A 15,260-nucleotide genomic window follows, 5' to 3' on the forward strand; every position below is an offset into this window, starting at 1 on the left:
TGAGATACAAAAAAAGTTAATCTTAGTAAACATGCTTCCCTATGTGTGCTACCATCCCCTTTTTCTTTGTTACTATTTCTGTTGATTTAACTTTGTTATGTTTGTTCCCTCTGGTAGGGGCAGAGGGCGAACGTAGGTCCCGATGGGACCGTTGGGGCCTAACCAGAGGCAGCAAGAGAGACAAGACGGTCTCGCAGCCTGATATTCCAACGGCTATTGCCAGAGAAAATGGCTCCCTACGCTCTCGCTCCTACTCCAGACTGGCATCTGGTAATACTTAACGTCCCTCATTCCTTAAAGAGATTGTTCATCCAAATTTCCAGACCTGGTAATCTCAATTACATTTCAAAATAAGTATTCAGATATATTTTATTTGAAATGAAAAGTAGTTGAATATAAGTAGTGAAAATACTCAAATACACTTCCATTCATTTAACCCATGTAATTGAAAATATATTGTATTTGAAATAAATATTTGAAAATACTTTCAAATACAATTTGCTAGACTATTTGGTTAAAAAAAAAACATTCAAAAGTTTTGGGCTTTGTATTCGAAAAGCATTTAAAATACCAGATACTCAAACACACATGTATTTGAACCCAGGTCAGCAAAATTACAACATTTCATATTTGTTTCCTTACCCTAAAAGCACTCACTGGACAGGAAGAAACCGCAATCCATCATCATGTATCAAATTACCGGAGGGTTATGAGAATATTCAATCAACGTTCCACCAAACAATTTATTTTCAATCTCTTTTCTATTTTTAAATTAAATATACCTTTTGGTAACCCGCCTCACTCAATGTGACACGGATCCGCTATTTTTTTAGACCTTAGCTACTAGCTATTTAGTCATTGTTAGCCACTGCTAGCGGCCTTTACCTTCTGCACAGGCACCAACCGTTTTTTTTTTAGCCTGGATAATACCTACCAGCCTCAGACAGTTTTTCTCCAAACCTTGGACCATTACTCCTGATCATCACAGCTGGCTAGCTGCCACCGAGTGACCCAGCCTGAAGCTAGCCCTGGCCACATCCTGGCCTACTCTGTGATCACCTGGCTACCCAGCCGAAGCCTCCCGGACACAGCAAGAATCCACTACTCCACCGGATACTTGCCGTAAGCTCTGGACCTTTGCAGCAGATCATCGCTGTTAGCTAGCTGCTACCGAGTGGCTAACGCCCCTGCCCCGAAGCTAGCACCAGTTAGCCGCAATCAAGGCGCTTCTCCCGGTTAGCAAACAAAATTACTACAACTACAACACCTCTTTCGCCATCTGGCCCGGACCCTTTGTCGACACGGCGCCCCGCCGTACCACCACGACTGGTCCGCAAACGTAATTCCATCCTCTGTTCCCTCAACCGGCCATTGCCGGACGTCGGAGCTGACGCTTCTCCTTACCCGGCCTGCTAACTTTAAACGCTGTGTCTCCCGCGGGCTAGCGTAGTAACGACTACCCTGCGGCTTCCCTGTTCCATCTATTGCTGTTCACTGCTGGACTGTTCAGTTATCACGGTACTCCATTTGGATATTTTTTTTTCGTTTATCTGTCGGCCCTATCCCCGAACTCAGGCCCTGTGTGTAGTTAACCAACCCACTCTGCCCATTCATCGCCATTTTACCTGTTGTTGTTCTTTTAGCTGATTAGCTGTTGTTGTCTTATTCATTGTTGTCTTCGCTAGCTCTCCCAATCAACACCTGTGATTGCTTTGTGCATTGCTTTATATCTCTCTCAAATGTCAATATGCCTTCTATACTGTTGTTCAGGATAGTTATCATTGTTTTAGTTTACAGTGGAGCCCCTAGTCCCACTCTACATGCCTTAGATTCATCCTTTGTCCCACCCCCCACACATGTGACGACCTCACCCAGTATAACCAGTACGTCCAGAGATGCAACCTCTCTTATCATCACTCAGTGCCTGGGCTTACCTACACTGTACCCACACCCCACCATACCCCTGTCTGCACATTATGCCCTGAAACTATTCTACCATGCCCAGAAATCTGCTCCTTTTATTCTCTGTCCCCAATGCATTAGGCGACCAGTTTTGATAGTCTTTAGCCGTACCCTCATCCTACTCCTCCTCTGTTACTCGGGTGATGTGGAGGCACTTTCATTTGTTGACTTCTGTAATCGAAAAAGCCTTGGTTTCATGCATGTTAACATCAGAAGCCTCCTCCCTAAGTTTTTTTTTTTTAACCAACCCTGCCAACCCTGATGTCCTTGCCATGTCTGAATCCTGGCTTAGGAAAGCCACCAAAAATTCTGAGATTTCCATACCCAACTACAACATTTTCCGTCAAGATAGAACTGCTAAAGGGGGAGGAGTTGCAATCTACTGCAGAGAAAGCTTGCAAAGTTCTGTCATACTTTCCAAGTCTATGCCCAAGCAGTTCGAGCTTCTAATTTAAAAAATACATTTCTCCAGAAATAAGTCTCTCACTGTTGCCGCCTGTTATACACCCCCCTCAGCTCCCAGCTGTGCCCTGGACACCAAAGGTGAATTGATTGCCCCCCATCTATCTTCAGAGTTTGTTCTGTTAGGTGACCTAAACTGGGATATGCTTAACCTAACCTGTCCTACAATCTAAGCTAGATGCCCTCAATCTCACACAAATCATCAAGGAACCCACCAGGGACAACCCTAAATCTGTAAACATGGGCACCCTCATAGATATTATCCTGACCAACTTGCCCTCCAAATACACCTCTGCTGTTTTCAACCAGGATCTCAGTGATCACTGCCTCATTGCCTGCATCCACTATGGGCCCGCGGTGAAACGGCCACCCCTCCTCACTGTCAAACGCTCCCTAAAATACTTCTGCGAGCAGGCCTTTTTAATCGACCTGGCCCGGGTATCCTGGAAGGATATTCACCTCACTTGGTCGTTCTTTAAAAGTAATTTCCTCGCCATCTTAAATAAGCATGCCCCTTTCAAAAAAATTTAGAACAGATATAGCCCTGGGTTCACTCCAGACCTGACTACCCTTGACCAGCACAAAAAACATCCTGTGGCAGACTGCAATAGCATCGACTAGTCCCCTCAATATGCAACTGTTCAGGGAAGTCAGGAACCAACACACACAGCCAGTCAGGAAAGCAAAGGCTAGCTTTTTCAAACAGAAAATTGCATCCTGTAGCTCTAACTCCAAAAAGTTTTGGGACACTGTAAAGTCCATGGAGAACAAGGGCACCTCCTCCCAGCTGCCCACTGAAGCTAGGAAACACTGTCACCACCGATACATCTACGATAATTGAGAATTTCAATAAGCATTTCTCTACGGCTGGCCATGCTTTCCACCTGGCTACCCCAAGCCTGGCCAACAGCTCTGCACCCCCCGCAGCAACTGGCCCAAGCCTCCACAGCTTCTCCATCACCCAAATCCAGATAGCAGATGTTCTGAAAGAGCTGCAAAACCTGGACCCGTACAAATCAGCTGGGCTAGACAATCTGGACCCTCTCTTTCAAAAATGATCCCCCGCCATTGCTGCAACCCCTATTACCAGTCTGTTCAACCTCTTTTTCGTATCGTCCGAGATCCCTAAAGATTGGAAAGCTGTCTTCAAAGGGGGTGACACTCTAGACTCAAACTGTTATGGACGTATATACATCCTGCCCTGCCTCTCTAAAGTCTTTGAAAGCCAAGTTAATAAACAGATCACTGACCATGTCGAACCCCACCGTACCTTCTCTGCTGTGCATTCCGAGCTGGTCACGGGTGCACCTCAGCCACGCTCAAGGTCCTAAACGATATCATAACCGCCATCGACCTGGCCAAGGCTTTCGACTGTCAATCATCACATTCTTATCGGCAGACTCAATAGCCTTGGATTCTCACTTGACTGCCTCGCCTGGTTCACCAACTACTTCGCAGACAGAGTTCAGTGTGACAAATCGGAGGACCTGTTGTCCGGACCTCTGGCAGTCTCTATGGGGGTACCACAGGGTTCAATTCTCGGGCCGACTCGGTTCTCTGTAAATGTCAATGATGTCGCTCTTGCTGCTGGTGATTCCCTGATCCACCTCTACGCAGACGACACCATTCTGTATACATCTGGCCCTTCTTTGGACACTGTTAACTAACTTCCAAACAAGCTTCAATGCCATACAACACTCCTTCAGTGGCCTCCAACTGCTCTTAAATGCTAGTAAAACTAAATACATGCTTTTCAACCGTTCGCTGCCCGCCCGCCTGACTGGCATCACTACCCTGGACGGTTCTGATCTAGAATATGTGGACAACTACAAATACCTGGTGTCTGGCTAGACTGTAAACTCTCCTTCCAGACTCATATTTAACATCTCCAATGCAAAATAAAATCTAGAATCAGCATTTTATTTCGCAACAAAGCCTCCTTCACTCACGCCGCCAAACTTACCCTAGTAAAACTGACTTTCCTACCGATCCTTGACTTCGGCGAAGTCATCTACAAAATAGCATCCAATACTTTACTCAGCAAACTGGATGCAGTCTATCACAGTGCCATCCGTCTTGTTACCATAGCCCCTTATACCACCCACAACTGCGACCTGTATGCTCTAGTCGGCTGTCCCTCGCTACATATTCGTCGCCAGACCCACAGGCTCAAGGTCATCTATAAGTCTATGCTAGGTAAAGCTCTGCCTTATCTCATCTCACTCGTCACGATAACAACACCCACCCGTAGCACAAGCTCCAGCAGGTATGTCTCACTGGTCATCCCCAAAGACAACATCTACTTTGGTCACCTTTCCTTCCAGTTCTCTGCTGCCAGTAACTGGAACAAATTGCAAAATTGCTGAAGCTAGAGACATATATTTCCCTTACTAACTTTAAACATCAGCTATCTGAGCAGCTAACCGATCGCTGCAGCTGTACATAGTCCATCTGGAAATAGCCCACCCAATCTACCTACCTCATACCCATATTGTTTTTATTTACTTTTCTGCTCTTTCGCAGACCAGTATCTCTACTTGCACATAATCATCTGCTCATTTATCACTCCAGTGTTAATCTGCTAAATTGTAATTACTTCGCTACTATGGCCTATTTATTGCCTACCTCCTCACGCCATTTGCACACACTGTCTATAGACTTGTATATAGACGTTTTTTTCTATTGTGTTATTGACTGTACGCTTGTGTATTCCCGTAACGATTTTCGTCCTCCTCTTCTGAGGAGTAGGAAGGATCGGACCAATGCGCAGTGTTGTACGTGTTCATGATTTATTTAACGGAACACTGAAATACAAACTAAAATGGGGAAAACAGGCTACCTAAGTATGATTCTCAATCAACGAGTGACAGCTGCCTCTGATTGAGAACCATACCAGGCAAAACACAGAAACATAGAAAAAAGAACACCCACCCCAACTCACGCCTGACTAAACTAACACAAAGACATAATAAAGGAACTAAGGTCAGAACGTGACAGTCCCCCCCCCCCCACCCCCAAAGGTGCGGAAAACCTAAACCTATAGGGGAGGGTCTGGGTGGGCGTCTGTCCGCGGTGGCGGCTCTGGCGCATGATATGGACCCTACTCCACCATAGTCTTTGCCCGCTTCTTTGCCCGCTTCAGTGGCGCCTTTAGAGCGGCGCCCCTTGCCGCCGACCTTGGACTGGGGACCCTTGCAGCGGGTCCCAAATAGATGGGAGACTCCGGCAGCGAAAGACGGCTCTGGCAGGTCCTGACTGACGGGCGGCTCTGGCAGCTCCTGACTGACGGGCGGCTCTGGTAGCTCCTGACTGACGGGCGGCTCTGGCAGCTCCTGACTGACGGGCGGCTCTGGCAGCTCCTGACTGACGGGCGGCTCTGGCAGCTCCTGACTGACGGGCGGCTCTGGCAGCTCCTGACTGACGGGCGGCTCTGGCAGCTCCTGACTGACGGGCGGCTCTGGCAGCTCCTGACTGACGGGCGGCTCTGGCAGCTCCTGACTGAGGTGCGGCTCTGGCAGCTCCTGACTGAGGTGCGGCTCTGGCAGCTCCTGACAGACGGCCGGTGCGTGGGGCTGCCGCCAGAGGCCTGGTGTGTGGAGGAGGCACCGGATGGACGGACCGTGGAGGCGCACTGGAGGTCTCGAGCACCGAGCCTGCACAACCTGTCCTGGCTGGATACTCCCTGTAGCCCGGCCAGTGCTGCGGGGTGGAAGAGACAGCACTGGGCTGTGCTGGTGAACCGGGGACACCGTGTGTAGGGCTGGTGCCATATACCCCGGGCCGAGGAGACGCACTGGAGACCAGATGTGCTGAGCCGGCACAGTCTCAACTGGGAACCGATGCCCACTCTAGCCTGGGCCGATACGAGGCGCTGCGATGTAAGCGCACTGGGCTATGCCTGTGCACTGGGGACACTGTGCGCCTCACGGCATAACACGGTGCCTGCCCAGTCAACCTCTCTCCACGCTAAGCACAGGGAGTTGGCTCAGTTCTCCTACATAACTTAGCCACACTCCCTGTGTGCCTCCGCCCTCCCAATACATTTTTGGGGCTGCCTTGCCAGCTGCTTTCGAGTTGCCAACTCCATTCTCATGTAACCCTCCTCACACTGCTCCAGAGAATCACAGATGGGCTCCGGCACTCTCCCTGGGTCGACCGACCACCTTTCTACCTCCTCCCAAGTTGTCACATGGTCCAGATCTCGCTGCTTCTCGTTACCACGCTGCTTGGTCCTTTGGTGGTGGGTGATTCTGTAACGGTTGTCGTCTGGAGAAAGAGAGGAGGACCAAAGCGCAGCGTGGTACGTGTTCATGATTTATTTAACGGAACACTGAAATACAAAACTACAACGTGAATAAACTAAAAAACCGAAACAGTCCTGTAAGGTGCAGAAAACACTAAACATAAAATAATCACCCACAACTAAAATGGGGAAAACAGGCAACCTAATTATGATTCTCAATCAGAAACAACGATCGACAGCTGCCTCTGATTGAGAACCACACCAGGCCAAACACAGAAATACAACATAGAAAAAAGAACATAGACTACCCACCCCAACTCATGCCTTTACCAAACTAACACAAAGACATAATAAAGGAACTAAGGTCAGAACGTGACAATTCCATATGTAACTCTGTGTTGTTGTTTGTGTCACACTGCTTTGCTTTATCTTGGCCAGGTCGCAAGTTGTAAATTAGAACTTGTTCTCAACTAGCTTACCTGGTTAAATGAAGGTGGAACATTAATATCTTATGTTTTGAGAACATGGCAACCATATTCTGTGTATGGTTGGTAGGACGTTAATGGAATATTCTCCTAACCCTCCGAGAACTGGACACATGAATGTTCTTGCAACGTTCCCATTAAACGTATTTAGAACATTCATATTTTAAGTACTGAGAACATTGTTAAGCACGTTCTGGCTAAGTCATATTTGACATTAAGAGAATGTGTCTCATGGAAACATTCCTTGCACATCAATGGAACATTCCAATAAAACTTTTTATTTAAATACCTGAGACTCTTAAACTTCTTAGGGATCAAATCCCGTTACCGGGATCAATTTGACAACATGCGGTGAAATGGCAGAGCGCTAAATTCAAATTAAATTACTATAAATATTAAACTTTCATGAAATCACACATGCAATACACCAAATGAAAGCTACACTTGTTGTTAATCCAGCCAATGTGTCAGATTTCAAAAAGGCTTTACGGCGAAAGCAAACCATGCTATTATCTGAGGACAGCACCCCATCAAACAAACACAGACAATCATAATTCAACCCGCCAGGCCCGACACGAAACCCAGATATAACGATATAATTCATGCCTTACCTGTGACAAGCTTTTTCTGTTGGCACTCCAATATGTCCCATAAACATCATAAAAGGTCCTTTTGTTCGATTAATTCTGTCGTTATATCCAAAATGTCCATTTATTTGGCGCGTTTGATCCAGAAAAACCCTGGTTCCAACTCGCGCAACATGGGAAAGATTAACAGAGCAAAGTACAGTTCCTTGATGAAAATCTACGCCAGAATATTTGGGTCCTCAGACTGGGGCGAAGGTTTACCTTTCAACAGGACAATGACAAAGCACACATCCAGTGGCTTCGGGACAAGTCTCTGAATGTCCTTGTGTGCCCAGCCAGAGCCCAGACTTAAATCCGATCGAACATCTCTGGAGAGACCTGAAAATAGCTGTGCAGCAACGCTCCCCATCCAACCTGACAGCGCTTGAGAGGACCTGCTCAGAAGAATGAAAAGAAAACTCCCCAAATACTGGTGTGCCAAGCTTGTAGTGTCATAACCAAGAAGACTCAATGCTGTAATCGCTGCCATAGGTGCTTCAACAAAGTACTGAGTATATGATCTGAATACTTATGTAAATGTTATGTTTTTTTTATACATATGCAAAAATGTCTAAAAACCTGTTTTTCCTTTGTCATTATGGAGTATTGTGTGTAGATTGATGAGAAAAAGGGGTCTGAATACTTTCCGAATGCACTGTAGCTTGTCAGTCTAAACAGCATGTTGATACTCACAGTTGTTGAAAGAGTCTAATTAGCAAACAGTGAAAGACATATCAAGCGAAATTTTATTTTTATGTGGTCCACAGAAATGCCCATTTTTTAACTTCTTAAACCCATTCCCAATTTGTCTCTCCTCCAGACTTCCCTCCCGTGTTCCACATCAAGTTGAGGGACCACGTCCTGCTAGAGGGAGATCCCATCACCCTTAGCTGCCTCCCTGCTGGCAGCCCCCACCCACACATCTCCTGGATGAAAGGTAATAACTTCATATACGAGCAGAATGTAATATCAACCCCTGTAGTATCTTCAGAAAGCATTCAGACTACTTGACTTTTTACACATTTTGCTAAATTAGAGCCTTCATCTAAATTGTATTTTGTTTTAATTCCCCTAATCAATCTACACATAAATACCCCATAAAACTGAAATAGTACATTTAAATAAGTATTCAGAACCTTTACTCGGTGCTTTGAAGCACCGAGTAAAGCAATCTTCTTGAGTATGACGCTACAGGCTTTGCACACATGTATTTGGGGAGTTTCTCCCATTCTTCTCTGCAGATCCTCTCAAGCTCTGTCAGGTTGGATGGGGAGCATTAATGCACAGCTATTTTCAGGTCTCGCCAGAGATGTTCGATCAGGTTTAAGTCTGGGCTCTGGCTGGGCCAGTCCAGGACATTCAGAGACTTGTCCCAACGCCACTCCTGCATTGCCTTAGCTGAGTGCTTAGGGTCGTTGTCCTGTTGGAAGGTAAGCCTTCACCCCAGTCTGAGGTCCTGAGCGCTCTGAAGAGGGTTTTCATCAAGGATCTCTCTGTACTTTGCTCCGTTCATCTTTGCCTCAATCTTGACTAGTCTCCCAATCCCTGCCGCTAAAAAAACATTTCCACGGGATGATTCTGCCAACACCATGCTTCACCATAGGGATGGTGCCAGGTTTCCTCCAGACCTGACACTTGGGATTCAGGCCAAAGAGTTCAGTCTTGGTTTCATCAGACCAGAGACATTTGTTTCTCATGGTCTGAGAGTCCTGAGGTGCCTCTGGACAAACTCCTAGTACGCTGTCATGTGCCTTTTACTGAGTAGTAGCTTTTATCTGGCCACTCTACCATAAATGCCTGTTTGGTGGATTGCTGCAGAGATGGTTGTCCTTCTGGAAGGTTCTCCCATCTCCACAGAGGAACTCTGGAGCTCTGTCAGAGTGACCATTGGGTTCTTGGTCACCTCCCTGATCAAGGCTCTTCTCCCCCGGTTGCTCAATTTGGCCGAGTGGCTAGCTCTAGGTAGAGTCTTGGTGGCTCCAAACTTATGGAGGCGACTGTGTTCATGGGGAACTTCAATGATGCAAAAATGTTTTGGTACCCTTCCCCAGATCTGTGCCTCGATGCAATCCTGTCTCGGAGCTACTCTGACATGCATTGTCAACTGTGGGACCATATATAGGCATGTATGTGCCTTTCCAAATATTGTCCTATCAATTGAATTTACCACAGGTGGACTCCAATCAGGTTGTAGAAATATCTCAAGGATGATCAATGAAAACAGGATTTACCTGAGCTCAATTTCAAGTCTCATAGCAAAGGGTCTGACTACTTACAGTATGCGAATAAGGTATTTCTGTTTTTATTTATTTTATTAATTTTAAAATAAGGCTGTAACGTAACAATATGTGGAAAAGGTTAAAGGGTCTGAATACTTTCCGAATGCATTGTAAATGCATCATATTGCATTATAACTGTTGGCTTTAACCTTTCTAAGATATCGGTTCCCATTTGGGACTCTACCCTCCCACGTTCAGATGGAACGGTGGCGCATGGAACGCAAAAATATTCTTAGAAATATTTAACCTCCACACATTAACAAGTCCAATAGCTCAAATGAAAGATAAACACCTTGTTCATCTAGCCAGCAAGTCAGATTCGGCGAAAACATAGCACATATATATGTCAAACCACCACCAGACACAGCTCATTTAAATAGCCAAAACATGCAATCAACAAACGCAGGATTAAAAAATAAATCGTTCACTAACCTTTTGAAAATCTTAATCAGATGACAGTAATAGGACATGTTACACAGTACATTTTTTTTTTTCAATAATATGCCATTTATATCCATAAATGTCAATTTACAGTGAGTTCACGTTCAGAAATTACTCAAAAATGTCCGCAGGAAATCTAGGTAGCGCGGCAAGATAACGTAAATAGACATCATAAACTTTGACTAAATATACATGTTCTACATATAGTTAGAAAGATACACTGCTTCTTTATGCAACCGCTTTGTTAGATTTATTTTTAACGTTACAGAAATCGCACACTATTCAATATGCTGAGACGGCGCTCAGATACAAGCTACATTTCTCCGTAATGTTGGAGTCAACAGAAACACAGATTTCAGCATAAATATTCCCTTACCTTCGATGGTCTTCGTTCAGAATGTTCTGGAAGGCTTCATACTTACCCAATACATCGTTTGGTTTCAAGTCTTGCGTCTTTGTATTAGCTACTGCTAATAACATCAGTTGAAATGCACCCAAAATGTCCTCTGGTCCGGAAAAGTTGCGCATCAAAACTTCAAAATTACATATTATATGTCGACTAAACAGGTCAAACTAAGTGCAGAAGCAAGCTTTATGATGTTTTAGACACACAAAACAAACTTCAATTCAATCGGCCATCGTCTGCCCTTCTCTTGAGTGCTGGAACAAAGGAATGGCTGGGACCAATTCGCGCCACAACGCACAACCTATTTTCTCGTGGCACGCACTAATTTCACTCCCATAGGGTCAATTCTGGCGGGATTTGAACGATTTAAAGCTCTACTGAAAGAGGACATCTAGCGGAAGACATAGAAAGTCCCCAGAATCATAACTGGTTGGGAAGGGTGGGGGCGATGACGTCAAAGTTGCTCCAACTTTTCATGACCACAGAAACTAGTTTGGAAGAATGCCTGCCCTGTGAGTTCTGCTATACTTACAGACATAATTCCAACGGTTTTAGAAGCTTTAGAGTGTTTTCTATCCAATAATAATTATTATATGCATATATTAGCAATTTTTGACAGATTTTTTTTTCAGTTTACTAGGGGTACCCAATCTCTCCAAAGGGGGCATATGTCTGCCATATCCTTAGTGTACCTTTTCCTCCCATTTCAGATAAGAAGCCTCTGCAGATTGATGCCAGAATGAACATGATCTCCTGTCCGGATGGCAGGCAGCTGCTGATGATCATGACAACCACTAAGAAGGATGCAGGGCTATACGAGTGTGTAGCTACCAACCCTCTGGCTTCGGTCTCCAGCTCCTGTACTCTCTCCCTTGCTCGTAAGTGTCACACACCTCAGAGAGGGAAATAGAGGGAGAGAGAGAATTTTAGTTATTTTTTTGTTGGTTTTCTAAATTACAGATTTTCCTGCTCTATTATTTAGGTTTGGATAGACTCCTTGGCCAACTCAGTTGTTCGAAATAACCTATTCTAGCGCAAATTCCTTTCTAATTCTGTCACGTCAGAAAATGATACCCAATGAATTACCATCAACTTGATATTGATCTATCTTTAGACCAAATCTCTTGCAACTGAAAATCTTTTTTATTTAGGCCTAATCATTTGAAACACTTTTAGTAGTTTTGAATGAACAGGACTGAGTTGTACCTATACCTCTCTGCCCTTCTAGGGCTGCCCAATCATCCTGGGACTCCTGAGGTTCCCCAGCGCTATAAGAACACTGCCCTGGTCCTCTGGAGGCCATCAGACACTACAGCCCCCTGCACCTACTCTCTGGAGAGAAAAGCAGAGGGTGAGTCATGGTGTCACATACACTCACGGATATCACTTCATTCATATCTTTTCAAAGTCTGAACTTAAAGCCATACTGTCCAAATTCAGTTGTACGCCAAATGTACACATTCCAACACATTATTGCTCTGCTGCAGTCATTAGCAATATTGCAGTGTTCTGTTCAATCACTGATAGAAATACATTTACATTTAAAATTGTAATAATTTTATCAAGGCACAAGGCGAGACCCAAATGCAGACGCAGGAGGCAGATGGTTGGAGTCTTACAATGTTTATTCATCCAAAAGGAGTAGGCAAGAGAATTTTTGTGGACAGGCAAAAAGGTCAAAACCAGATCAGAGCCCAGGAGGTACAGAGTGGCAGAGAGGCTTGTAGTTAAATAGTCAGGCAGGCGGGTACAAAGTCCAGAAACAGGTAAGGGTCAAAACCGGGAGGACTAGAAAAAGAAGAATGCAAAAAGCAGTAGAACGGGAAAAAAGCTGGTTGACTTGGAAACATACCAGAGGAACTGGCACAGAGAGACAGGAAACACAGGGATAAATACACTGGGAAAATAAGCCACACCTGGAGGGGGTGGAGACAATCAGAAGGACAGATGAAACAGATCAGGCCGTGACACATTTAGCAGACACTCTTATTCAGAGCGACTTACAGTTAGTTTAATCATCTTGATAGCTAGGTGGGGTTAAGTGCAAGGGGGCTCAAGTGCAAGGGGGGGTCAAGTGCAAGTGCTGGTAAAATTTTTACATTTTGTATTTAAGGTGAGGAGGTGGATTGTTTAAGATACTGTTTGAAGAGGTAGGGTTTCAGATGTTTTCAGGAGATGGGTAGGGACTCTGTTCTAGTTTCAGGGGGTAGCTGGCTCCACCATTGGGGTGCCAGGACAGAGAAGAGCTTGGACTGGGCTGAGCAGGAGCTGCCCCTTCCGTAGGGGGGGAGGGCCAAGAGACGTGAGATGGCTGAACGAAGTGCTCGGGTTGGGTTGTAGGGTTTGAGCATAGCATGAAGGTAGGGAGGCGCTGTTCCTCCTGCTGTTCCATAGGTAAGCAACATGGACTTGTAGTGGAAGCGATCTTCGACTGAAAGCCAGCGGAGTGTGCAGAGGAGCTGGGTGACACGAGATACATTTTTTTTAATGCAGCTCTGTTATGCCAATGATTCATTCAAAATAACTGCCTTCCGGTACCTTTTTCTTTGACGATTGATTTAAATGTGTCTTTCTAAATGAAATATAAACATGAACACGTAAATGTATGTCTATGGTCTTTCTCCCCCAGGTGAGAGTAACTGGCTCATCGTGGCCACTGGAGTGGCTGACTGTTACTACAATGTGGTAGACTTGCCAGGAAGGGGCACCTTCAGGTTTAGAGTGGCGTGTGTGAACAAGGCAGGCCAAGGACCCTACAGTAACCTCTCAGAGTTAGTGTGCCTGGACGCCTCAGGTATGTGCTACTTTCTACTATGAAGACCTTACTATGAAGACCTAACGGTAATACAGTATGTCATTATTATCATACATTTATTTTCCAATTGGTTTAAATGTTTGCACACATGTATGATGTACTAGGCACCTGGAGATTGACAAACTCTCTAAACTCTGTAAACTCCTATACTTTCTCCATCAAATATGAATGTTTCCTAGCAAAGTCTTTTTCAGAGAATTCTACAAGAGGGCTCACTCTCGTAATACTAAGAACTGTATTATTCTGAATCAACAGCACCAACCAAATCCAGTGGATCAGTCGTTGTGAAGACAGTCCATGCAGCACCGGTTGTCAAAACGTCAGCAATTACCGTCCCCTCCATGAAGCCTGTGCCTAGTAAAGTGCCGACCCCAGCCCCATCTTTCTCCCCATCCACACAGACCCCATCCCCCTCCGCTGCTGCTCCTGCTCCTGCTGTACCAGCGGCCAAGTCTATTGCTTCTATCCCCGCTTTTAAACCTGTTGATTCCAAACACTCAGTCCCTCAGACCCTAACCAGCGCTGCCTCTGCCCCCATTGTTACTAATGTGGCCCCATCCCATCGGGCCATCCCTGAGATCCAAATCCCATCTCCAGTTCAGTCCGCTCCTGCCCCGGCTAAAGCCAAGACCACCATCAATATCAACGTCACGAAAACAGCACAGTCTCAACTGGGAACCGTAACCAAGCTCGCTCCTCCTATCGTTCTCCCCAAACCCCAGAGTCCCATCAATATCGTCTCGCCCATGACTAAGACCCCGCCCCCACCTGTGGCCCCTCCCACAGCCATCGGCAAACCCATTTCGTCTGTGCCCATGTATGCGCCAATACCGGCTACCACGGCACGCGACATCCCACCATCCCCCTCCACCCCCATCTCACCCCCGGTGGTGCTGGTTTCCAGCATGAGTCCTGTAGGGGATGGTGGGGTTACACCCACACGTATGACACCGTCTGGGCGGATGACCCCCTCCGGCACCCTGTCAGGACGCAAGACGCCCTTGGGGGGACGCCCAGGTGAGAGTTCCCTGCGCCAGGGAGTGCCCCAGAAACCGTACACCTTCATGGATGAGAAGGCCAGGTAAAGAATGTAAAAAGTAATGTCCACAATGTTCCCACAGTGTTATGCTCAGGGATATTTTAGACACAGCATTTCCCTCTAGACTGTCTATCCATAACTGTGTTATTACACTGAACAAAAATGCAACATGCAACAATTTAAAAGATTTTACTGAGTTACTGTTCATTTAAGGAAATCAATAAATTGAAATAAATGAATTAGGCCGTGATCTATGGATTTCACATGACTGGGAATACAGATATGCCTCTGTTGGTCACAGATACAATACATGACCAAAAGTATGTGAACACCTGCTCGTCGAACATCTCATTCCAAAATCATGGGCATTAATATGGAGTTGGTCTCCCCTTTGCTGCTATAACAGCCTCCACTCTTCTGGGAAGGCTTTCCACTAAATGTTGGAACATTGCTGCAGGGACTTTCTTCCATTCAGCCACAAGAGCATTATTTAGGTCGGGCA

At 45.7% G+C, this 15,260-nt stretch overlaps 1 protein-coding gene across 2 annotated transcripts in view; it reads left to right on the forward strand.

Annotated features, from left to right (window-relative positions):
• The window catches only part of spegb (striated muscle enriched protein kinase b), a 128,370-nt gene that overhangs the window by 108,942 nt on the left and 4,168 nt on the right, over positions 1 to 15,260 (forward strand). For both annotated transcript variants that reach the window (XM_021596902.2, XM_036974099.1), the window contains 6 exons: positions 118 to 270; positions 8,599 to 8,715; positions 11,615 to 11,782; positions 12,133 to 12,255; positions 13,534 to 13,698; positions 13,975 to 14,800. In XM_021596902.2, the coding sequence (XP_021452577.2) occupies positions 118 to 270; positions 8,599 to 8,715; positions 11,615 to 11,782; positions 12,133 to 12,255; positions 13,534 to 13,698; positions 13,975 to 14,800 (1,552 nt within the window). The remainder of the gene's footprint in view (positions 1 to 117; positions 271 to 8,598; positions 8,716 to 11,614; positions 11,783 to 12,132; positions 12,256 to 13,533; positions 13,699 to 13,974; positions 14,801 to 15,260) is intronic.

The sequence above is a fragment of the Oncorhynchus mykiss genome, chromosome 3 (assembly GCF_013265735.2).
Source record: "Oncorhynchus mykiss isolate Arlee chromosome 3, USDA_OmykA_1.1, whole genome shotgun sequence".
NCBI lineage: Eukaryota > Metazoa > Chordata > Actinopteri > Salmoniformes > Salmonidae > Oncorhynchus > Oncorhynchus mykiss.